Below are 24,632 nucleotides of genomic sequence, written 5' to 3'. Positions count from 1 at the left end.
ACAGGAAAGAAGGGAACAGACTCTTCAGCAGATAGAACAAGGGGAAATGGCTTCAAGCTCAAAGAGGGTAGATTTTGGATTAGATATAAGGAAAAAATCTTTTACAGTGAGGGTGCTGAGGCACTGGAACAGGTTGCTCAGAGGTGTGGTTGATGCCTCATCCCTGGAGACTTTCAAGGTGAGGCTGGATAAGGCCCTGGGCAATCTGATCTAGCTGTGGTGTCCCTATTCATTGCAGGGGAGTTGGACTACATGACCTTTAAAGGTCCCTTCCAACAGTACAGATTCTAAGATTCTATGATTCTGTAAGTCTTCTGGTGTGTTGTTACAAATTCTCATTTGTTTTTATGTAGAGGTCAGACCAACAGCTGAAAACCTGTAGTAAGTAGTTTGTCTCTTTTTAGAAGCATTTTTATCCTTTTGCTAGACAAGATACTATACACTTTTTCTACAATAGAAAAGAGAAGACAGGTGTTTTGACCATAGTTTTATTCCACCAGGAAGGTTTATACACTTCTGCATAAAGGTCATTGTATGCACAGCCTGAAGTACAAAGCTCCCTTTGAAAACTCCAGCACAAAGACACGGCATGTTAACGACGTTAAACAACGATGTGGGTGGTATAGGGGAAAAAAAGAAATTAAAACAAAACAGCATTCTTTCTATTGGAAAAGCAGAATAAAACAAGGCACTTCCAGTAAATAACTGAAGAAAAGAAACAAGCTGTATCAAATATTCCACAAAGCTGACCCAGAGCACTGTAACAAAATTCTGCAGTAATGAACAAGTAAAATACAAAAAGGCACTACATAATCCTCTCCCTGTGACTCCTTTCTCAACCAATTAGCCAACTGAACTTGGCACAATGGAGTCTTAGTTATAAAGTGCATCTCCTGTCTCAATATGTTTTGAAAAATAGGCTATAGAACATACGTAGCAATATTCCCACATGTACAATACATTGAAACAAAAATACATTGCAACTAGATTCAATCTAGTTATGAATTGTGCAGAAAAAAATATGGCTTCTTTACAGTCTTTCAGTTATCTCCATATAATCTGAAATATTTTTAAGCAAACATGAATGCATTAGCAAGATGATAAGAGGTAGTGTTCCAAGTAAAAGGCAAAGTTGCTGATTTTATTGTTACATGGGTAACGTAGCAAAAGTATCCCAGGTTTTAAAAGCAGCATTATCCAACTAAAAGTATTGTAATATGTCATCTGGGAATGAAAATACACAGTGTTTCAGGGGTCTCATCTTAGTTCCTTCAGCAAAAATGACCATTTCTTTAACATACCTAAAAAACGTTACATTACAATGGTGTTTCGTAAGTATTTTTCTCCTGGTACTGTACATTTTCCTATTGCATTGCGTTAAAATTTCCAGACAAATATTCTCTAACTTCAGAATTTAAAAACAACATATGCTACGCTCTTATTAAACGTAAGATGAGTCCATTTTTATTCGGTTGTTCATCAATTTATGGCTATAAGAACATGAAGACACAAATACCACACTGAAGAACACATCAAATGTGTCACGTCAGTGGCACCATTCCGATGTGGCACAGCAAACCGTGTCACGTTTAAGAAGCTGAATGCCTTTGGTGACTTAAAGTTGTTGTCACTCTGCTAGGAAAGTCAGCCAAATTGTCCATGTGTACTATCTAAGTTTTAGCTGATCTTAGCCCTTATTAGACTTTAAATATATTAAATATATAAAGGCTAAATAAAAACTGAAATGAAAGCAGCACTGGATATATTTCTTATGTTAGCAATTTGTAAGGATTTATGTAAACATTCGATATGTGCATTCTTGCTCTTGGCTGTAAATTCCTTACAACTTCTGTATGCCCCTACCCACAAAACGTGTCCCAAACAGGAAATTCTCCTAGATAACAGCAGCTGCTGCTGATCTATTCTTCTTCATCAGCAGTATATGCTACTTCAGCAACTTCAATTTCTGGTACAGAATTTTCAGGCAAAGAGCCACTCCAGCATGCCGCATGATGGTTCTCTTTATCTGAGCTGCAACAACAGATCAATAAGCTTTGTCAAATGGAAGCTAATATGATTCTCTGTAGTCACGTTATGCCCACAAACCACCAAACACTTACAAAGCTTGTTGAGTAAATGATAAGTTAGACATCTAAAATGAGCTATCCTGAGGGCCTTTATGAAACATGGGAAAGCTACATAGAGGTGCAATAAGAATTTCTTAGCTGTGCAGAGTTGATGTCAGACCAAACATTTGAAAACATACTTCAAGAAAATTAAAAATATATTTTAAAACATACTTTAAGTAAAATAATAGTATTTACCAGCTGTCCTCACCCAGGGTACCCTGGTCTGCTTCTACTGCAGAAGACTCCACCTCACCACTGCACTCACTTTCTTCTCCTGACATCTGACGAATCATTTTTCCTGAAGATAAATCCCTACAAGTAAGAATGAAGCATCATCAACCTGTTTATAACAAATATTAATCAGGGAAAAACAGTTTGTTTCATTTTAAACTTACTGGTTCCTGGGAACACATAAATCTGACTCATAACATGCTCCATATTCTTTCATAGTACAGAGATGCAGGACTTGGCACTGGATAGCTATTCAAACAGGTTAAACTAATTTCAATCCTCTTGTTGCATTATCATTTTGTAGCTGTATAAAATAATCTAAGTCCTGGAGAAGCAATTGTGACTTTAGATATGAAATTAGAAGGAGATGATCCAGGCCACATCCATCTTGTTTAACGGCAGAGGATCACTGTAAATTGCTAGATGCAAGTTGATCAGAGCAATACATTCTCCGTTGAAGAGACAGGTAGTAATTTTTTCCCCTTACAGCAAGGCAAGATGGTGATCCAATTAGCCTGGTTAAAAGTCAAACTGTGGTTGTATGGAATTGCCTAAAGAAATTACATTTGTTTCCAAAGTATTTCTGTGTGCAGAAAACATACATAAATTTAGGGTTGAAATCTGTCACTTGAATCAGAAAGGCTTGTGAATGATTTTGGGCTGAAGAGAATTCTACTATATTTATCTCATTTTATAGTTCCTTTAATTACTGTTATTTCTATAGTGTTAACGTTAATTTTAAGTAGCACTTCAGTATTGCTCATTGAATCTAATGAATTATTGGCCTACCCTCAGCCAAATCCAGGATGGTAAGTAACGACCTACAAGTCTAATATTTTATCCAATTGTTCACCTCCTACTTCACAAACATTTTAGGTACCTGACTTTGGGAGTGTAAGGATAGAAAATGCCTAACTGTTGTTGGTCTATTAAGTCAAAATTCCACTTCACAAGACATCAGTTACATCACACAACATTCCCATCAGGCAAACAGTATTTCCTAAAGTTACCGCATTACTTGGTAACTCCACAACCAAAAATCGCAGGAGTTACCTTCAATTAAGATTTCAGCTACTACTTGGCTGACTTTCAAAAGCCTTACACAGGGTCTTGAAAACAGACAGGGTATGTCTGTGTTAAAAACGAAATAAAAAAATAATCTATATTTAGGGAAAGCACTGAAGAATCGTTACTTGTGCCTTCTGGTTTTATTTTCAGTCTTACAGAATTTCTTCCCATGCTGTTTCAGCCAAATACAAGCTATTTAATTTTCATTAGTTACTTCAGAGCTTATGGCAGTAGTAAGTCATAATTTTCTTGAAAAACAGGAAAGACATCTTTCAAACATAGTTCATTGCCTCCAGGAGTAGTATTACAAACTGAATATAGTATTTGGGTCAGAATTCTCAACAAACCACAGCAAGTCCACTCAAATAGTTTTCTAAATCTAGTCCACAAAATACATATTAAAAAATGTATTTTGTTAGTCAGCTTGGATATACTAGAATCAACAAAACCAAGCAGTACTAAAGTAACTTCTTACGGGTCTGTGGGGATGTATTATTTCCAAAGGAAGCCCCACAAAGACACACTCAGTAAGCCTAGCAGGATGCTGAATATTATATGAATATACTTCTCTCCCATTGCAAAATTCAGCAGACAAGTACCATAAAGGCTTACTGTGAAACTCAACAACATTTTTTTCTTTAGATTTAAAGGGACAAACTTCAGTGGCACTGAAAAGCTACCTGCAGCAACATTCCAGGCAGTTCAGAACAAAGTTAGAAATTAATATAGACACGATCGCTTGATCGTGATGCTCTGTTACAGCTTTGAGTACAGGAGGAATTTTATAACTCAAAGCAATTCTTCCACTGCTCTCATCTCCACTACAGCATTTCACGTATCCAGCATTTCAAATGCAGAACAGAACCTTTACCTTATCTTTACCAGATTTCAAGGATTAAGAACCATAAACCCAGCGACTTCAAAAGGACAATATGGGTCAATGCTCTCTGTTATTTGTATGAAATAACAGCCTTTAGCCAGAGAAATATTACTGAGAATACTGCCTTGTGTACAGTTGTGGGAAAATTGTTTTCAGGAAGACATTTAAAGCCAGTTCTTCCAAACTACCAAGCAAGAATGCTTTCATGTGAAGAAACACCTAAAAATCCTATGATTTCTACGTACCTAATTCTTCTTTCAATAGCATCTATATGAAGTTGTTTTTCACTTAGTAATTTCTTCAGTGATTCCACCTCCCTTTGTTTTTCAAGCAGTTCTTTTTGGAGACGGTAATTTGTTTCCTCCAGAGTTTCACAGAAAGCCTAAAAGAGATTTAAGAACATCAATTGAAGGCCTTCAGTGGAACGCCTTTATTGATTCTTCTTTTAGAAATCTTAAACTGTAACAGAATCGTATCTGCTTTTCTTTGTACTGATTACCATAAAGAGCTACATATAAAAAAAAATAATTAGTTTTTGGTTTACTATTAAACATGTCACTTGGCTTTGAACAGTGAATTTATTGTATCGAACTGCAACATACATGCTTCACTGTATCCTACACAAAACAGAAGTGTTTAGAAAGAGGTTACATGAAACACGAGGTGAAATCCCTGATTCCCTTTGCTTTTCATATAAACTCTGCTTTTACAGGACTTTGAACTCAGTTGCCTAGATCTAAGTATCAAAGAGAGCAGGAACATTCACAAGAAGTGCAGGTTCTTCCATATCCAAGATCAAGTCAGATAGTTATAGTTAGATCCCAAATAGCTGTTACAAGTACAGTAATTGTGAAAATCCTAAGACCAATAGAGACAATTTTGAAGAAGTCTAAGGAAATGCCAAGAGCAGTAAATACCCTCTGACAATACAGGTTGTGTTACTTCTTAGTGCCAAGGAGAATACGTGTACAAGGTACACCCTGAGAAATTTGACAGTGAGCAATCCCAAGACTTAACACAAAGAGCTAACATCTAGTGCAATAATCACTGAATGCAGGAAGCGACCCAAGTGCTGGCACAGAGCCTGCTGGTCAATTACTGGTAGAAGCAAGCCTACCAACAGTAATGTGCAGTTCTCTTTTAATAATTTACACATTCTTGCCAAATAAGACTGACTTAGGAGGCTATCTTGGATTACATTACATGCAACTAACCACTAATTCACGGAATTCATTGAGTACAAACATTTTATACGAGCTCAGTTAAGAACGCTGCTAAGACTGCATTACTAAAATTTTAAAACATTAGGCTACAAACATTAAAGAACAGGATCTTCTGAATTATCCAATCACATAATAAACAATTCAATTCAAACAAGCAATTTAAAATTTGTTTAAATTTCAATTTAAACAAACAATTCAAACACATGCATTGTTATTCAATCCAATTACAATAACATTTCTAATGATTTTTTACTATGAGTTTTGATTTGTTTTATTGACAGACAGCAGATTTTCTTGGATGACAGATATTTAAGACCAATCATCACTTGAGTCACAGCTTTGTTCACATCTGCTAGAGCTGCACACACATTACTCACCATTCATCCTTCATGCAGCATTTTACCTAAAACCCTGGCAATCATTACAGTTGAGCAGCACTCCTGTTTCATCAAGCCAACTGAATAAGTCACAGTGTATTTTGTAAAACCGCTGAGGGCTGCTGTAGTCTAACTAAAAGCCAGCAATTATTTCCTTAAGAATTTTGTTATATTGATTCTATCCATCTTTACAAGCAAATTTCCTTAATCCCAGAAAAACTCAAAATACTCTATAGGTGTTGTGAACACTTTCATTGTTCCATGAGAATGAAAAAAGAAAGCTCAACTTTTAAAAACTCATTTCTAGCTGCAATCTATTTGTAAGCTCCCTGGAAAAAGTAAGTCACCATTCACAACTGAATAAAGTGAACATCAGCGTATGTCAAAGGATACCATAACAGCAGAAAGGTGAGCTACAACTGAGACAAACCTACTGGGGAACTGCGTGAGGTATCTCGTTCTGTCAAGAGCTGGACACCTGGAGCCTGGTACAGATTTAATACCAGGTGGGTATGCTCTGTAACCTCTCCAAAGACAACAGGGCCAGGCCAGCTGAAAGACAGATTTCTTCTCTAGACTGTGAAACAAATAACAGCTGGGAAAGGACTTGTGGAAACGACTTCCAAGGTTATGAGAAAAAAAAAAAAATTGCTGTAGTAAATATTTTGCCTAAAGTTTTGTGATTAATGTATACAGTACAGTTAATTACTGGATAGCTATTAGAATTGTGGTACTATACCCCTGAAAAGACCTGATCAGGTTCTAATGGGATAGGTGCCCTGCTCAGACTACACGATCTCAAGACGTTCCTTCCAACTTCATCCATTCTGTAATAAGATGTGCTAATGCTACAGAGACCAGGATTTTATGACAGATATATCTGATAAATTTACTAAAATGTTTCACAAACAAAAACACAACACACCTATTTTAATAGTTTGCCAAAGTTCCTATGGTAGAAGAACATCCCTGACACTTAACCACTGTATCACAGAGTTGCAAGGGTTGGAAGGGACCTCAAGAGACTGAGTCCAATCCCCCTGCAACAGCAGGTACCCTGCAATTGGTCATACAGATAGGTGTCCAGGTGGGTCTTGAATATCTCCATAGAAGAACACTCCACAACCTCTCTGGGCAACCAGTTCCAGTGCTCCATCACCTTACTGTAAAGAAGTTCTTCTGCATGCTTGTATGGAACTTCCTACATTCAAATTTTAGGTCACTGCTCCTTGTCCTATTGCTACACACCACTGAGAAGAGCCTGGCCTCATCCATTTGCCTCCCATCTCCCTATTTAAAAACATTTATCACATCCCCTCTCGGTCCTCTCACATTAACACTAATTTCTGCAGTAATAACAACGTACATGTAATTTCAGAACAGGTTGGATATCAAGAAAAACTCCAAAAGAGTGGTCAGGTGCTGGAATGGGCTGCCCAGGGAAGTGCTGGAGTCACCATCTCTGGAGGTGTTCAAGAAATGTTCAAATGTTGCACTAAGGAATTTCATGGGCAACACTGGTGGCAGGTAAATGGTTAGATAAGATAGTCCTGGAGGTCTTTTCCAACCTTAGTGATTCTATGATTCTATATTTTTACATTATCAAGTGAAAAAAATATATATAAGTTCTAGACACACTTGATACAGCTAAGCATGCCACTGAAATACACACGGAACCCAAACAGAGCGCAGCACACAGCATCAGCATCTATCAATGATCAACAGACTCAAGTTTTAAAAATACATTCATTGGCAAATTTTTGAGAAAGAATGGAAATGAAAATGTTTCATTTGGAACACCCCCAGCAGATTTTACTATATTTTACTGCTTGCTGTCTTTTTAAAAAAATATAATATAGTACTTACCCTGCTCTCTTCTAGACTGTCAAAAGGACCTGGAGGGTCATCCAGACAAAGAAATTCTCTCACTGCAATGCTTAACCAAATAAAACAGTGCATTACTTAATGTCCAAAATATACTTAAAGATATAAGGGTGGCATTTCTTTAAGGATGCAAACATGCATCCCTACATTACTCTGAAGTAACTGTTCATTAACATTATTTTGAATGTCTCCCTTGTATGTGTTACTGAGGAAAATCACCTAAACCAAAACTGAAGAAGCTGCACAAGTACACAAGTTCTGAAACAAAAAGGCAGTACTCCATTTGAATCACCTCTTTTTCCTTCAAATCTTCAGCATATATCCTTATGATATTACACCCAGATTAATACCCAAGTGCCTGCACTGACTACTTGCAAATCCTTAAATGATCTCCTGTTGCAATGAGTGCAAAAAAGAAAAAAAAAAAGAAAAATCCAAACTAATTTCCTGACTCTTCCTCTCATTTAAGAATTCCTGTCTCCATACTTACTTTCACCTCATCAGCCTTTATTCCAAACTGAAAAATTCCTCCTATGATAACGATCCATTCCTTTCTCCACTTAATCTGTGTGATAGAGGTTGTAAAATTTTCCTTTTCTGAGCCCTTTCCACTATATTATATAAATCCATGATGTGCACAGCCTGAATTTGTGCTATTATAACTGCCTCTTCCATATAAATAACACAGGTATTTGTCTACCTAAACCAATATTATCACTTCAACTAGCTCAAGAAGTGATAGATGGTAACAACTCATTAAATTTGTTAAATGTTTAGAAAAATAACTGCAAACCAAATGAAGTTGTTCAGCCATATAAAGTAATTTTACAAGGAAAAGACTTTTTTTTCCCCTGTCCAAATAGTTTAATCTGCCTGGCTGAAGTGATTCTTTTTCAACATGATGTTCAAATCCATTTTTTAATGGTTGAATTGTTCTTTTCATAAAGATGAAAGTTGTGCTGAATGAACTCACATATGGCTAATGCAGAGGAATTCATTATATGGAAACACTTCTGCTCATTATTTCTCTCAAGCATCTTCATCCTTGATCACATAATTCAGTTCAGACACTTAAAAATATTTCATTTCTACTTTTCACTAGTGATTTCATTTTCAAGTGTAATAGTAAAATAAAAGATCACGCAGTAATATTTGTGTGTGAGAAAGGAAGTATCCAGAAGAATAAATTTGCAAAAACATTTAATTTACAATCTACTTAGATAAAGGCCATATCCACTTTTTGTTCTCCCTGCTGCTGCTGGCAGACCACTGTCTTTTTATATGGTTTAGAAAACATCTGGAAAGCTGTAGATTCATTTAATATAAGAAACTTGAAGCCAGAGATGGGCACAATTTAAGATCACTGAAAATGTTTTGCTTGGTTTAATGAAATATCAATCTGATGGAATACTCATTTAGAGCTTAGCTACGCTCCGACAGCGGGCTTTGACCTCACTTTCCCCTCTATGTGTTTCTTCATTTATCAAAAAGAAAATGCTGCCCTTAGAGCTACACTTCAAAGAAATCTTCTACATCGTGTAACAGAGATAGCTGTTATTTCTTTCCTCCTAAGGCACTTAGCCAGCTGACATCCTTCTCAATAGAGGCAGCAATGCACCAGCACACACCACTATGAAAAAGGACAGAAAAGGCAGTGCTGCACAAGAGATCCATGATAAAATGGAACTCCACAGCTGAGTTCCCCTTTCAAGCTTCCTTACATGGTTAAGGCAGAGATGAACTATATCACTTATAAAGCCTAATGATACTTTTGTTTAGCAGGTTAAGCTTCTTTCTCCCACTTTGTGGTTTATATGGTATTTTCTTCAACACATTAAAATCGGTAGGTGGAGTTCAATTTGGTCTTTTACTGAATCTTTAATTTTAAATATTACTACATCTAGTTCTTAGTTAATCATGTGCAATTCCCCTCTTCTGCTTATGGTTAAAATGCGATTAATAGGGCACCAAAGAATTCACATGATGGCCAAATAAAAAAAAAAAGTCAACAAAATCCTTTACTTTGTTGCTCAAAGATATACTGCTAGAATTCACAAGAAATTTGAATGCAAAAAACCCTAAACCCACAGGCAAATTCTAATCACATACCAGTTTGCAATATCTTTGTGAGCTACGAGGTTCTGGAGGAATGCCTGTAGTCCCAGCTGTCTATCTTCCAAGAAATCAGGATTATAATTATCCTTGAACCACCGCTTTGGTGGAAGGGCCAACCGAAAGCCTGGAAACATATCTTTCAGCTGAAATGGAAGTGAAAGACAAGTGAAGAAAACCAAGAAAAAAAATCTTGATGAAATATCGAATCTGATGACAGCATTGACTTTGCTCAGAATTACAGATTCTTTTTGTCTTCTGAAATGTTCAAGCACTAGGTACATCTTGCAACAACAAGTAAAATCAAATTATAAGTAGTGTAAGTTGAGGACACATTTCTATCACATGCTGCATTGCTTTTGGCAATCAAATGACCTCTTGAATTTACCACACAGGAATAGGATTAAAAAACATTGCTTTGTTATTTGATGTATTTGAAATGGTGAATGCACAAGAACTGTACAAGAAAGAAGCAACAGACGAGTAAGCATTTCAGTGGTGCTTCTAAACTACACAGGGATAGTAACTACTACATAAATACATAAAGCTCACTACAGACCTATGACTGCAACTCATCCTTTTTCAAGGCTAGAAGAATGATGATGCAAACATGGGATACATCTAGTAAAAAATACTGAATTTTAATATACATGGATGTGGTTCACATCTTATTACCGTCACACAAAATTTTTGGCTTGCTTAAATATTGATGACGTACATTCAATGTCAGAAAGACAAAGAACATGAATTGAAAAATGAAACGCACAAATGAATGGATGCTGAAAATTATGATTGACCTGCCCAAGGGCACTAGTTTATCCATTTTTCTGATACACATTAAGATCAGAAACATTATAGCTTTAACTGAAAGCAATTTCAGGATGTCTTTGCTTAGAAGAGATGCCTAAGACACAAAAACACAAATAGGATTTATCATCAAGAGAAAAAGCAAACAGGTTCTTACAGAAATATCTTCCTTTCAATTGCAAGAAAGGATTTAATCTTTTAAAGACAAGATCAAGAACACTTCTGCCAGAGATATGCAGGTATATATATCAAATACATTCATACAGATGTATTGGAGATAGGAATTCCAGAATCTGCCTTGAAAACAGTTTAGCACTTCATGTTTCAGTAGCTGCCAGATAATCCTTCAGTGAGCCTCTTGATTCATTCCATGGAAACAATTTTTAACTTTCTGACAATAAGCTTTATATTTTTTAGTTAATTTGCAGGATCTCTTGGAAAAAGCTACAAGGTAGCTCAGTTAGAAAGACATACTGTATTCCAGCTTCAACCTCTCTCTACTGTTTGAATACTGTTCATATAATACTTCAATACTGTTTGAAGGAATAATCACATTTGTTTGTTACATTTGCACATCTAAGTACCATCTCATAGCACCAGAAGGATGTTTTTGGTTTGACTTGATCACAAATATTGCATTTTCAATTTGAAGCCCAGGATAACTACTGATTTCTTCTAGTTTCTTATTTATTGGATTGTCAAAGCCTTGCTCCTTATTTGCGCATTTAAATCTTGAAGCTTTCCTCTCCGCTTACCGAGTTTTATCAGAATTCGTAGCTTTAAGTTTACCTCTGGTAATCTAAACTTCCTTTATCTCTTACCAAGTTACCATTAGTACTGTACATATACGTACCTTTTAAGCTCTATAACCTCACTTACCTAACAAAATACTGAACATAACTCAAAAACAATAACAAAAGGACTTCTTGTCTTATCCCAGTTGTAGATAAACGTTCACTTCTGGGAAAATTTTTCAAGCAGATGGATTTCTGCTTACTGACTTCATTTGTCTGGTTATGTACATCACATCATTTATTTCTAAGGAAGAAGTTTTATTTCTATGCACAGATTATGCCTCCTGTGAATGAACACAGTATGGGAAAACTAGCACCTGTTAGCAGACCAATTTCCAAAGGCACTGTCCTGAGGCATTCTTTCTTCAACACTACTTGGCTGCACCAGGAAAACCCATGGGTCAGACAAGTTCTGCTGAATGTGATTGCTTGCTTGTATTCAGCATTTTTTTCAGATGTCTTTCCCCCACATCATCATGTGATAGTTCATGTATCACATGAGGCAGTATCTCTGGGAAAATGAGTTAACTTGGCCTATTCTTAGCTCAGCAGATCTGCAGGCAGAGTAATAAATGATGCAATTTTTCCCCACTAAATTTTGGCACAGGAGAGTACTTTCCCCATACTTTTCTAACCCACTAGTTATCCCTAAGAGACAAAAACATACCCATCTAGCCAAATTTTAGTATTTGCTCCTAATCTCTCAAATTCTATTAAATACAACACAGATTGATTTTCCCCCCCCCCCAATTAATACTAAAGCAAAAGAGTATTTCTGTCTTTGATGTATCATTTACTACTTGCTTTCCATAGTTTACACTCAAGTCATGGATTCGTATTCTTCTGCCTCCTTCCCTTACTTCTAGCTGACTCTAATGACTTACAGAAGTTTATCTCTCTCATTCATGGGACCCTGCAACAGTTCATCCTGCACCTCAGCAGTTTTAAAACTTACCTGTTTCATTCATAAAAGGACACTTCATGGTTTTGACCTTCCACTCTGTTTTACTAGCTGCCGTGTACTGAAAGTATTTCAGAAACTAGCAGAAGATATGGCTAAAACATTTTCTAGAATACTATTTTACTTTACTGTTTCTCTGAGAGATCAGGGCAAAGAATGCCTTTTCAAAGTTCACTAGCTGCTTCTTTCAGTCAGCTGCGTTGCATTCATTCAGCCTTTAATGTTATCTACGTGCGTCTCTATTCTTACCTCTTCTCCATTTCTAGCCACTGCTGAATTGCACCCCTCAGTTTAGTTTGGAGTCATGAATAAGCACATGCCTGACACATACAAGAACCGCCCTCTTTTCTTTACCTTGTCTTCCTGAACAGTCATTTCCCTCAGTTAACAGTTCAAACCATGACTCACAGTGACTAATTACTCAATTCAGCTGACATTTGCTTCTAATATGGTCGCAGGGAATTAAAAATTTGCTATCAATCTCAAAAAAGATGTTAGCAAAAAGGATTTATAAGATAATGTATTCCTAATGTTACCCATTGATTTGTAGTAAAGAGAGTACAGAAAATCCTGAAAGTATACATGAATGCAATTTCATTTCTACTTGCCTTCAGAGCGCAATCAACAAGCAATTGCAAATGTCTTCTGAAACAATGACACCCCATTTATTCTTCGGTTCCTGAGAAACTGTAGCTTTTACATACTAGATCGAGTACATACAATAGTTCTGAAACTTGTAAAGAATGAAGAGAGTAGTAACAAAAGTTGTCTACTTGTATACTCAGAAATTTCAGTCAGTGACACAGAGGAAAAAATCAGGAAGTTCCTTTTAAACAAAAATCATCCTACCCAAAAATTACGCAGGAAGTCACTTTTTAAAGATTTGACTGCAAAGACTAAAGACTTCACTTGTAAAATCTAAATATCCTCCTAAAATGAGTATCCGTGGTGATTTAATTTCTTTTTCCATCTCAAAGGCATGCTAAAAGACAAGGCAGTTCTTGGCCTATATATGACACAGCTCACTAAAATACACACTGTGATGTGACTTGACTTCAAATTTAAACCTCCAGAACACCGCCACCATCTTAAAGGGATTCAAGCATTTGCCAATAATCATTTAATTTATGATACGGAATTAATTAAAACACAGAAATTTCTTCAGAAAAAGTCATAGAGAATCATAGAATGGCCTGGGTTGAAAAGAACCACAATGATCACCCAGTTTCAACCCCCTGCTGTGTGCAGGGTTGCCAACCACCAGACCAGGCTGCCCAGAGCCACATCCAGCCTGGCCTTGAATGCCTCCAGGGATGGGGCATCCACAACCTCCTTGGGCAACCTGTTCCAGTGTGTCACCACCCTCTGTGTGAAAAACAACTTCTTAATACCTAACCTAAACCTCCTCGTCCTAGTTTAAAACCATTCCCCTTTGTCCTACCACAATCCACCCTCATAACCAGCCCTCCTGTTCCCCCTCCTGTTCATATGCTCCCTTCAAGTACTGGAAGGCCACAATGAGATCTCCCTACAGCCTTCTGTTTTCCAAGCTGAACAAGCCCAGTTCCCTCAACCTTTCCTCACAGGAGAGGTGCTCCAGCCCTCTGACCATCTTAGCGCCCCTTCTCTGGACCTGCTCCAGGAGCTCCACATCCTTTCTGTACTGGGGGCCCCAGGCCTGGACTAATTTGTATTTAACACTATGCGGTAGTTTCATCTTCCACTCATGTTCTAAAAATAACCTGAAATGTTCAAATAAGTAAAACCAAGAACACAGAGTATGTAAGTTCAAATCCATATTTAGAATTTCAAATGTAATTGTGCATGCGGGTCCAGGTAAGAGAAATGGTAAACTAGAAATTCATCAGTATGAGCCAAACAAAATAACAGTTACAAGCGTTAACATGAAAGAACGTAACATAAGTAAACGTGTTAAACCTGCAATGAAATTTCATTCTTGGGAGTTGACAGTAAAATAAAGATGAGAGTAATTAGTCATTTTTCTTTGATTTTGTGCTGTAAAGAAATAAGGCTAACTGGAATTGCTAAACATTATTTACCAATTCAAAAATCTTGTGCTTTTTAGACAAACGTATTTTGGTTTTGAATACTATAAAAATACTGTTGATGTCCCAGAACTCCCATTTATCAAGGACCTGTCCTCAGCTTTAGATAACTGATGTAACTGTTTTACAGTTACCCTTTGATATGCTAGAAACAGAAGACTGATCAGCATAATTAGGACTTCCAGTATTTAAAAAGCTTCAGTTTTATCAGTCTGTGTAGAGATTGTTGCACCAAAGAAGAATAAATAATTTAATGGACTGTTCCCGCAAAGGTATGCAAGTATCTAGTTCCATCCCCACGCAGAGGACACAACTATTGAGAGTTAAGTTCCTTCATCAGATTGATTAGGAGTAAAACACGATGTAGTCTAAGAGCCTAAGATGAAAAAATATCATCTTCACACTAGATGTAGCTAATTGGTATACATAATATTTGCATGCTACTGTTTTCCATTAAGACAGTACGTATTATGTGCTCTGAAGAAGCAAAGAAAAAAGTGACACAAAGAGAATGAAATGAGGAGTAAGACTGAGGCAAGTTAGCTGAGTATTTCCCATTGCGTACTTCTCACCTTGTCATTGAGCCTGGAGAAGTCAGTGTACCGTCTGAAAACCACCCAACTTTCCTCTGGACTTCTTTTTACCAGTATTTTGTATACCTGGGTGGAAAAACAGGAGTATTAAACAAACATGCAGAACTGAGAATGAGTTACTGGCTGGAAGGCTCAGATTATCCTTCATTTCTTAATGAAAAAAGATTTAAAAAAAAAATAGTTCATTATAAACAGCATAAATAAATCTCAGAACTTAAGGAATGAGTTTCCATAATTGTCAAATACTTTTAACCACCTTCTGTCTGTAAGAACGGGTTTCTGAAATTGCATACGCAATCCTACTCCAGGAGAAAACAAGTCTCACCTATCAAAAGTCATCTGCTTTAACTATTGCTGGATTATAGTTGTAGTTAGTAATCTTGGAGGCCAATCTGCCTTTAAAATGACTGTAATAATCAGTTACTGCATGTTACATTACTTTAGAATGCCTCATGTGACTTGGTTCACAAGGAAATTAATGTAGGATAAAATTAGAACCCTGCTTTGGTCTTCTTATCATAGGCATCAGCTTTTGTTTTTCCAGGTAGAATGTGACCACTTCCCCAGGTAACAGCATCAAAATAATCATGCTAGCACTGTAGAACTAAATAAATGAATCCTTAGAATCAGATTTAGCAAAACAGTAGTGCAGTATTACTGTTCCATTTAAAAGCAAATGGATTAAGAAAATAGAGTAAAAAATTAATCAACTTTTAATCAATTTTTAGAAGGGAGATGGATACTCAAATCAAGAAAGTCAATCACCATAAAACTAATCAAACAGAACTTTAACTAGAAAAACATTAAGTAATATTTAAGAAAAAGAAGTTCCCATGTCACAACCTCACTTCTCCCAACACAAAGACTTCAGTTGTAATAGGTTACCATTCCTAGCTAAGTGTTCTCTAATTAAAAATGATCAAATACAAGTAGGAAAGAGATAATTTTGGAATTGTAATCATAGGTATTTCACTTCTTAAACATTTTCTACTCTGTTATATAACGAAATATTTTATTTTTCTCCTAAGAAGGATGCCCTGGCTAATAATGCCCTGGCTTGGAATGGACTGCCAAGACAGTGATTGAGTCTCCATCCCCACAGGTACTTAAGAGTTGTGTGCATATGATACTAAGGGACATGACTTAATCAAAGGACTCAGCAGGTCATGTTGGTGGTTGGATGTTGATTTTGACGTGATTTTGACGGTCTTTTCCAACCTACATAATTCTATGTTTCTAGTTCTGTTGGTTCTTGTCATAAAGAGTTCTTTCCCTGGACAATCTTTTTTTAAATCATTGTATAAATGTATTTTTCTTGTTGCAGTCCCAACATGTAATAACCACTAAACTTCCCAACTTCTGTGCAGCAGAAAGGCTTCACTTCTTAAAAAATATTATATTCAACTGCAAAGAGTCACATAAGCTACAGACAACTACAGTAAAAAAAAAAAAAGAAAAAAAAAAGCAATTTCTAAGCAAGTACTTCTCTTATCTACTTTTAAACACAGAATTCTACTTTCAAGCAGCAGCACCTGACATCTGCACCTACAGCAGAAGCAGTATTTTGTCCATGACCAAAGTGCTGCTAGCTTCTAAATGCATTTTGCAAGACATGCCTTCAAAGCAAGTCTTAAAATGTAATTCTTTCTTCCTTTTTCTGTGCTTACCAAAATGTTTCAGCTTTCCTTTCCTAGCAGGATACAAACTTTTATTATATAGAAGTTTGATGAAGCATAACCACTATATAGAATTGTGAAGACTTACTGCTAGTACACAGCAAAACAAGCAGCTTTGCTACAGCTTTTCTGATTTATAGGTTGTTCAGCTAAAAGTTCAGCAAGTATATTGCTTATAAACTCATACATTAAAAAAAACCAACAATGAAAGGAATACACCAAACAAACAGTCTGGCCCTGTGTGGCTTCCAAGTAAATAATAGGCAACTGAAAAAAATAACAAGTCAGCTCGTGATCACCCGTTAAAAAAAGAGTTGAAAGAAAAATGTTTGCCAAAATAAAAAAAACACTTCTTTGAAGACTCATGATTAACAAATAAACAGAACACTACCACAAAACCAGCTGCCCTTTCATGTAAAGTTTTTGAGAAAAACTACAAATTATTTCAAAGTTCTTTCTATCCTTAATTCCATACCCTGCAAATACAAAATATTCAATGAAAACATGCCAGCATTAAGCAATAACTCTTCAGCTGATTCAGCACCTCAGATCATTTCCAGCTGACTTAAAAATAAAGAAGGGGGTAACTGAACATCTCAGGTCTGCCAGCACATGCGAGACCAACCGCTCACACGCAGTGATGTCCTCCAGTCTCCCAACAAAAAACAACAGTGAAAAACCATAGAGAACACAACCAACCAAAAAGGCCATGATAACAACAAGAAACTTTAACAAACCAATCTCCTCTCACTTGTGGTTTTGATTTAATTTCCTCCACTGTCTTCCATTTCATTGATTTTAGCATTACAGAAGCAACCAAAATTTCTAGCACTAATTACTTACTGGTTTTAATACACAACAGCAAGCTTATTTTCAACACGCAACTGAAAACAAAGTTAATTACATGCTTTCAGAAATAACAACACAGCAATGCTAGAGAACTATGGAAGAGCAAAAACACATCCAAGGAATTTAACCCTGAAGAATGTTTCATTTGTTCTGTAGCTCGGGATTCTAGAAACAATGACAACTTTGACTACTTAATTTAAGTGCACCTGATCCAGTGTGAACACTGGACTCTGCCTCAGCATATTTTTAGGTCTAATAGTCAGTTTTAACAATACTACCTATTGTTTTAGTTTCGAAGGCACTGTTGTAAAGAAATCTTTTAATCTATATATAGCAAAAATCTGGCTCTTCTCCTATGCTAGATGATTAGAAGCTGAAAAATTTATGTCAAGACAAGCCAATCATCCTCAAATAATTACAAAAGCCATGCTATTCAATTATGTGCCAAAATAACTTGATGATTTTATTATTATTTGAGGTATCAAAGTTACAAGCTTCCAGGCATTTCTAATGGCTCTGCTGTTCTCTTTTTTTACTTCTTTGTGACCAATGTTGCTCTCTTGAAGCAACACAATAAGTAACAATTTCCTTCAGTTCCCCAAGATTTGTCTAACCATCTGGAAGAGATGTTTCAACTGCATCCACAAAAGTAAGTGCCTGAATGTATTTACAGCTTGTCAAAAAAAAGAAACAACAACCTGAATTGACACAGCTACTGTACATCTTGAGAAAAATCAATCCTACCAGTCAAGCTGGTGTCCTGTCATCAGACATTCTATGGGATATCTCCCTCTGATGTTTTCAGCACAGAAAAAATCTCCGCTAGTTAGAAACTAACAACCTAGCAAAACAAGAAGCCGGAAACTATGTATTTGTGCTTGAATGCAAATAAGATCATGAAATGAAGTTATTCATTTCAAACACAAGACTAAGTTTTTATATATTTAACTACCCAGAACATCCACAAGTTCACAAGAAATTACAACTTTGCAAGGACTCCTGACTTTTCCAGCAGACATTCTTGATAACTGGAGTAGAATGAACTGCTTCTACTCCAAGTACAGAGTTAAAGAAGATCACAATCACAGGAACTGGAAGAGACCTCAAGAGATCACCGAGTCCAACCCCTAGCTAAAGCATATAACTTACAGTAGGTTGCACAGATAAGCAACCAGATAGTTCTTGAATATTTCCACAGGAAATATTCTCTCTGGGCAATCAGTTCCAGTGCTCTGTTGTCCTTACTGTAAAGAAGTTATTCCACATGTTTCCATGGAACTTTCTACGTTCAAGTTTTAGACCACTGCTATCCACCACTGAGAAGAGCCTGGGACTCATCCATTTGCTTCCCACCTTCCTATAGCTATTTATAAACATTTATCAGATCCCCTCTCAGCTGTCTTTTCCCCATGCTGAACAGACCCAGGTTACTCAGCCTTTCCTCACACAGGAGATGCTCCAGGCCCTTGATCATCTTCGTGGCCCTCCGTAGGACTCCTCTAGAAGGTCATGTTTTTTGAAGTGGGGAGCCTAGAACTGGACAGTAGTCTGTGTGGCCTCACCAGAGCAGAGCTCTTTTATAATGCACCCCAGGATACCATTGGCTTTCCTGGCCACCAGGGCACACTGCTGGCTCATGGCCAACCTGCTGTCCACCAGGACACCCAGGTCCTTCTCCTCAGAGCTCATCTCCAACAGGTCAGCCTCTAACCTGTACTGATGTGCGTTTTTCCACCTGTATAATGGGATCAATATTTTCCTGTCAGGGTGAGGCACTTTGAAGCAAGACTAGTATTTGGTATAGTGCTCCAACATCCCTGCCAGATTAACTAGTGAAAGAGAACACAAACTACAGTCAAAATCTTATCATTACAGAACTAACTATATGATTCCAAAAACTTACAGTGAATTTTGCCCTTTCCTCCATCACTTCATAACCCAGGATAGTAGGTGTGGATGGCCGATCTTCCCAGCTCCTGGAATCTGTATTCTGCTCTATTTCTTCTATGGGCTGCGTACAGTACTCTATTGATGTATCCAGACCTGTAAACTTAGTCCTAACAAGTGGACTGCTACAAGCAGATGACGTAGAACCAGTCTGGTCAGGCATGCTCATCTTTTTAAAACTACCAACTGTAGAATCCTCTGGCTGTCCTTTTGAAGAACTGGAACTTGTTGAGATGCTTCCAAAAGAAGAACGCCTTTGGTTTCTGTTTGTAAAGCTGGATGATGAACTTCCAACAGGAATAGGAACAGGAACATATGGTGTTGCCATCCTTCATGGAAAAAAAAAACACCTTGTTTCCAGTCCAAGTGTTTAAGGTTCATTCAGTCTATAGTCCATGATGTCTCTTCTTTTCAAGAACAGTATCTGCAGCAAAGGATAGGAGATATCATTTTAGCTTATTTTTTAAGTGAAAGCAACAGTGAGATACTGCTTTGAAAAAATCTGTATCAGTACCGGGATGGAGCAGCACTGATGGATAAAGGTTCTCAAAAGGCTTTATATAAAACACTGCTTTATCTGTTTAAGAGACTGATACTCAGGGGTTTTCTGCCTTTCACGGCTATTAAAATAGCAGAAAGTGAAAGTACAACTACGAAAGAGAAATCTTTATGATGTCAGCAACTTTCAGTACAAACAGAATTGCTTCTGTAAGACGCCCATAAACCACGCAATCATGTAATATTCATGACATGAATCAGAGTAAAACACACTAAACAACTTCATTGAAAAAAACATATTTGCACATCGTATGTATGTTCATTGACATATGATGTATTTGTTTTTAAAGCAACTGTTGCATGTAATCTCACAGGCATTTTTAACAATTAACAAAGTACATTTTCTGTACTTCAATTACAGCAGTTAAGTTTTACAAGCATATACCTCAAAAAAAGTGTTGTAACATTAGTTTTCTATTTCAGGAAACTAAAATGGAAGAAAAAAGTTCAAGCAAAGAAGTTGAATCAAAGATTTTATACTGGCCCACAAGAAAAACATTTTAAAGTAGAATTAATATATAGTGTACACGTAAGTATTTCTATATAAGCCTTTTTGGCAGTCTCAAACTTCCAAAAGAAGCATCATCATCTCATTCCAAAAAAAGTTTCCTTGCAAGATGCAAATGAGATGCTATCTCTTTGGCTTAACAGCTGAGTCACCACCCACTTCACCCAGGAGTACACCAATCACAGAGCTGCAGGCTGCTGTGAAATGGGAAGCTGTCAGCCTGGTTCACATCAGATGCAATCAGTCATCTACTGAAGCAAACAACAAATGAGTTTTTTTAATTGCTAGGTGATGTGATGTTTTCATTCTTGTTTTACATAAGTATTAGAGAACATCAGAAATAAATGAATACAAACTGAATCGGTATCAACAAGACAGACTGAAAAAAATGCTCAGTGAAAACTTCTGTATATCTGAAAGCTGAGGGAACGGGATGAAAGGGAGCATTTTCAAACTGGGATCAACACACAGACATCTCCCTGCCCCACCCTTGGATGCAGCTGGACACTGAGCAGCAACTGAAGGAGCAGAAACGTCAATGTCATAAAACTCTGCTGATTTGCTTTGCTGGCCAGGTACTTCATTTGAACAATCCAGCAGCTTCTACAGCAGCACAGCTCTGTGCTTCGTGTGACTTCACTCCTCATACCAGACAGCTGATGAAGCAACTCACACCTGTCTTGGAGACAAGATGTTCTCCTGCAGCTAAACTAAGACACAAATCTGGTCTGCTCACGTGTATCTCAGTAAATAAATCTCACTTCTGCCTCAATGCAACCCTGCAATGATTTTTAAGTGATGTATAAATATCAAAACACAAAACCTTCTCAGGTAGATTACATTCTCTGGAGCTATTAGGTCATATAAGATATTGAACAAAGTAATACCTGGCTGCAGTACATGTTACCAGCATGAGGACTGAAAGCATCTCCTATCCAGTTATGTTTCTAGGAGTTGTGGGGTTAAATCTCTACAAACAGAAGCAGCCAGGTGAGTTGAAGGTTTGCAACAAATCAAAATAATAATGATACTAAATGATACTAAACAATGATATCTAAATAATGATACCAAAGTTATACAGTCTTCTGCTGCATAACTTTGTGAATCTAAACTAGAAGGAAAACAAGTCCACGCTTCAGAGAACCTATAAAATTCAGTCAAGAGTTTTTGGCATTTTGTGAAGGAAAAAGCCTGCACTTTTCAGCATTTTGTCTTTTTTAAAAGACATTTTCACAAGTTACAATGCACGTGAACAGTGCCTTTTCCAGAATGACTCCCTTGTTTAAAGCAGGATGCCAGCCAAGAGCTTTTTGGAAATTTGGAACTTACTACTACCCTTAAATGCACATTTGTTACTGAGAGGCTTAACATGAATGGAGCTGTAGTGCAAAGCACCTGGTGCAAAGAATCCAACATCCACACTACATATGCTTCAGCAACTTTTATCTCAGAGTAGCTATAATTTGGTAGCACTGACTGAACGTTTAGAGTCTGCACCCAGGATGCACTTTTTAAGTTTCTCATGTGCACTTAAAGACCATTCCAAACTGTAAGTCAATGCACATTAAACGGTGTTGATCACAGTATTTGCTTCTAAAAGACATTCAAGCTAACACAGTAAAGTTAACATAGCAAACACACCTACAGATGTGTAAAAGAAGTGATACCAGCAGTGTCTCACTCATATTCCTCGATCTCTGAAGAGTAACAGAACTGTATTCTTTCAGCAATGGTAGCATCAAGTTAAGTGAGCTAAGGGCATGCCACGCCATTCAAACATGTATTTTTTCAAGAAAACAGAGAAAGAAACATACCAAAGATATTAGAACTTACCATACTGATTAATACATAGGTATATGTAAATTCACCTTAAACTACAGAGTTATCGGTCTCCAGACACATAAAATATTTGTTTGCTATGAGTTTCACCAGGATTAAAAAGCACATTAATTTGCTCTTCAGAAAGGCTAAATCTTTGAGAGAAAAAGTACAGTGCTGAAATGAGGGTCACAACCTTAGAACTTCAGTCTTTCTGTGTGTCCAGAAGTTCATTGTCAATTCATGTAATAAAAGGAACAGAAAGCAATCTGATAAAACGCTTTTGCACAAGCCAGAAGTGCTCCTTCCTCACATTGGTGAGGGGATGAAGGGAAGATTTAGATGCAGACTGCTACTTTCAAGCTTCACAGCAGCCTGGTCTCATGTCACTGTATTAAACCAGCAAAAACATTGCACCACACCAACTTCCAGAACAAACAGATCAGTAGTGACACCTGAAACCAACCACAGCAATTCTTTCTTGTACAAGCACTTTACTTTTGAATAAGAAATTTGTTCCCTGCTCAGAAGCCATGCTTGGTTCCCACAGTTTGATTCTCAACTGTAAGTTTAAGAAGGAAACAAATAAATAAAGACAACTTCTGCTGGACTGAATTGCTAAACCTGAAACAGGATAAGACAGAGTCCCAGGAATGACTGCGTCACATGCTGCAAGACAGCAGGACACCAACTTACTGGCTATTTGCAACAGGCACCTCCCTTTTTGCAGACATAGGAAACAGGCTGTAATAAAAACACTTTGCAAAGGGTTTGCATCCAGTTTGAAGCAACAGCAATTCCAAACCCTTTTATGCTAATGGTTTTTAGGCTCAGGGAGAAACATGTAAGCCATTCGATTCAAGGATAACAGATTATAAACAGAATGATCCTTATTTAACGCTTGTAATTGGATTTAGAAGACTTTCAGCTATGCAATACTACCTGTGAGCTGGCCGCATTCAGAACACTTCTGCTTGGGCAACGGAGTCAATGTGACCTCCGCTGCTTCGGGTGTAAACGCTATAATGGAACACTTACTTAAGAATCAATGGAAACACTGAAGAAACAACGCTAGATTAGGTTCCCATAATTGTTTCTACAAAAACAGCGATTTTGTGCCCGCTTTTATTCAGCTGCCCGCACGCTGTTGACAAGCTGAAAGCCCCACGCGCAGCACCTGCCATACACACGCGGTTATCACAGCCCCGGAGTTCCCCAGCACCGCTGAGGAGCCCCCCGCTGCATGCAAGCCAACCGCAGGCAGCCCTCGTCCGTCAACCCAGCACGCGAAGCGCTCAGGCTGCCCACCTTCGAGACGCAAGGGCTCGGGAACGGACCGCAGCACCCACGCGTTCCCTAGGCAGTGACTTCGGTCGCGCCCCGTTCGGCTCGCGGGCGGCCCGCCCCGGAGCTCTGCCGGGCGGCTTTACGTAATTGAGGACTAGCTGCGGAGGGAAAGCGGCCCCAGGCCACGCGTTAACCCTTCAGAAAGCGGGCCCGGCCGGCGCCGCGGTTCGTCAAACCCACGGCGCAGCGGTAGCGCCGCACGGCCGCGAGGCGCCGCAACCGCCCACGGCGCCCCCCGCCGGCAGGGCGCGCGCAGCCGCCTCGGCTCAGGTGCGCGGGGGCGGCCGTGCCCTGCGCGGCTCCGCGGAACGGCCGAGGGACCCGGCTGTCCACGGCCGCCCCGAACTCTCGCTGCCGGCCGCTCCCGACCCCGCTCACCTGCTCGCCGCCGCGCCCGCTTCCCTCCGCGGCCCCGCAGCTGGGGCTGCCCCTCCCCCTAGACCGGGCCCGCCCCGCCCCTCCGCGCGCGCGGCGCCCAGGGCTGGGGGCGGGGCCTCGGGGCGCTACCTGCGGCTCCGCGGCGGGAAGGACTACACGGACCGGCACGCTTCGCGAGCGGGCGCGGCCTGCGCTTCCGGCAGGCACCGCGGGACCGCTTCCGGCAGCGCTTGCCGCGGGGCATCTCGGGAGCCGTAGTTCCTCGTCGGCGCGCTGCCCGCTGGGGGCTGTGGTTCCGCCGGGGCCGCTGTTCTTAAAAAGAGATGTGCGGGATATTTTGGAGAAAATGAAAACAGCGCAGTTTGTGTCAAAACAGACAAACAAGCTTTTTTTTTTTTTTTTTTTTTTTTTTTTTTTTTTTTTTTT

The 24,632-nt window shown here is 38.4% G+C and overlaps 1 protein-coding gene across 2 annotated transcripts; it reads right to left on the bottom strand.

The window, feature by feature from the left end:
* Window positions 1-472: 472 nt before the first annotated feature.
* SNX16 (sorting nexin 16) lies at window positions 473-24,258 on the bottom strand. Of its 2 annotated transcripts, none has more exons than XM_042808582.1 (8): window positions 24,207-24,258; window positions 19,554-20,021; window positions 15,105-15,191; window positions 9,902-10,050; window positions 7,775-7,844; window positions 4,554-4,690; window positions 2,325-2,441; window positions 473-2,031 (listed from the first exon to the last, which is right to left on the bottom strand). In XM_042808582.1, the coding sequence occupies exons 2-8, from the start codon at window positions 19,923-19,925 to the stop codon at window positions 1,920-1,922; spliced, it is 1,044 nt and encodes a 347-aa protein (XP_042664516.1). In that variant the 5' UTR covers window positions 19,926-20,021; window positions 24,207-24,258; the 3' UTR covers window positions 473-1,919. The 2 variants fall into 2 exon arrangements, with proteins under 2 accessions (XP_042664516.1, XP_042664517.1); XM_042808583.1 differs by lacking the exon at window positions 24,207-24,258 and adding an exon at window positions 23,790-23,871.
* Between the last annotated feature and the right edge of the window lie 374 nt (window positions 24,259-24,632).

Source organism: Centrocercus urophasianus, unplaced genomic scaffold, assembly GCF_019232065.1.
Source record: "Centrocercus urophasianus isolate 14NV4802_14NV808 unplaced genomic scaffold, USGS_Curo_1.0 seq_11, whole genome shotgun sequence".
NCBI lineage: Eukaryota > Metazoa > Chordata > Aves > Galliformes > Phasianidae > Centrocercus > Centrocercus urophasianus.
This window is presented reverse-complemented; position numbering and strand designations above follow the sequence as displayed.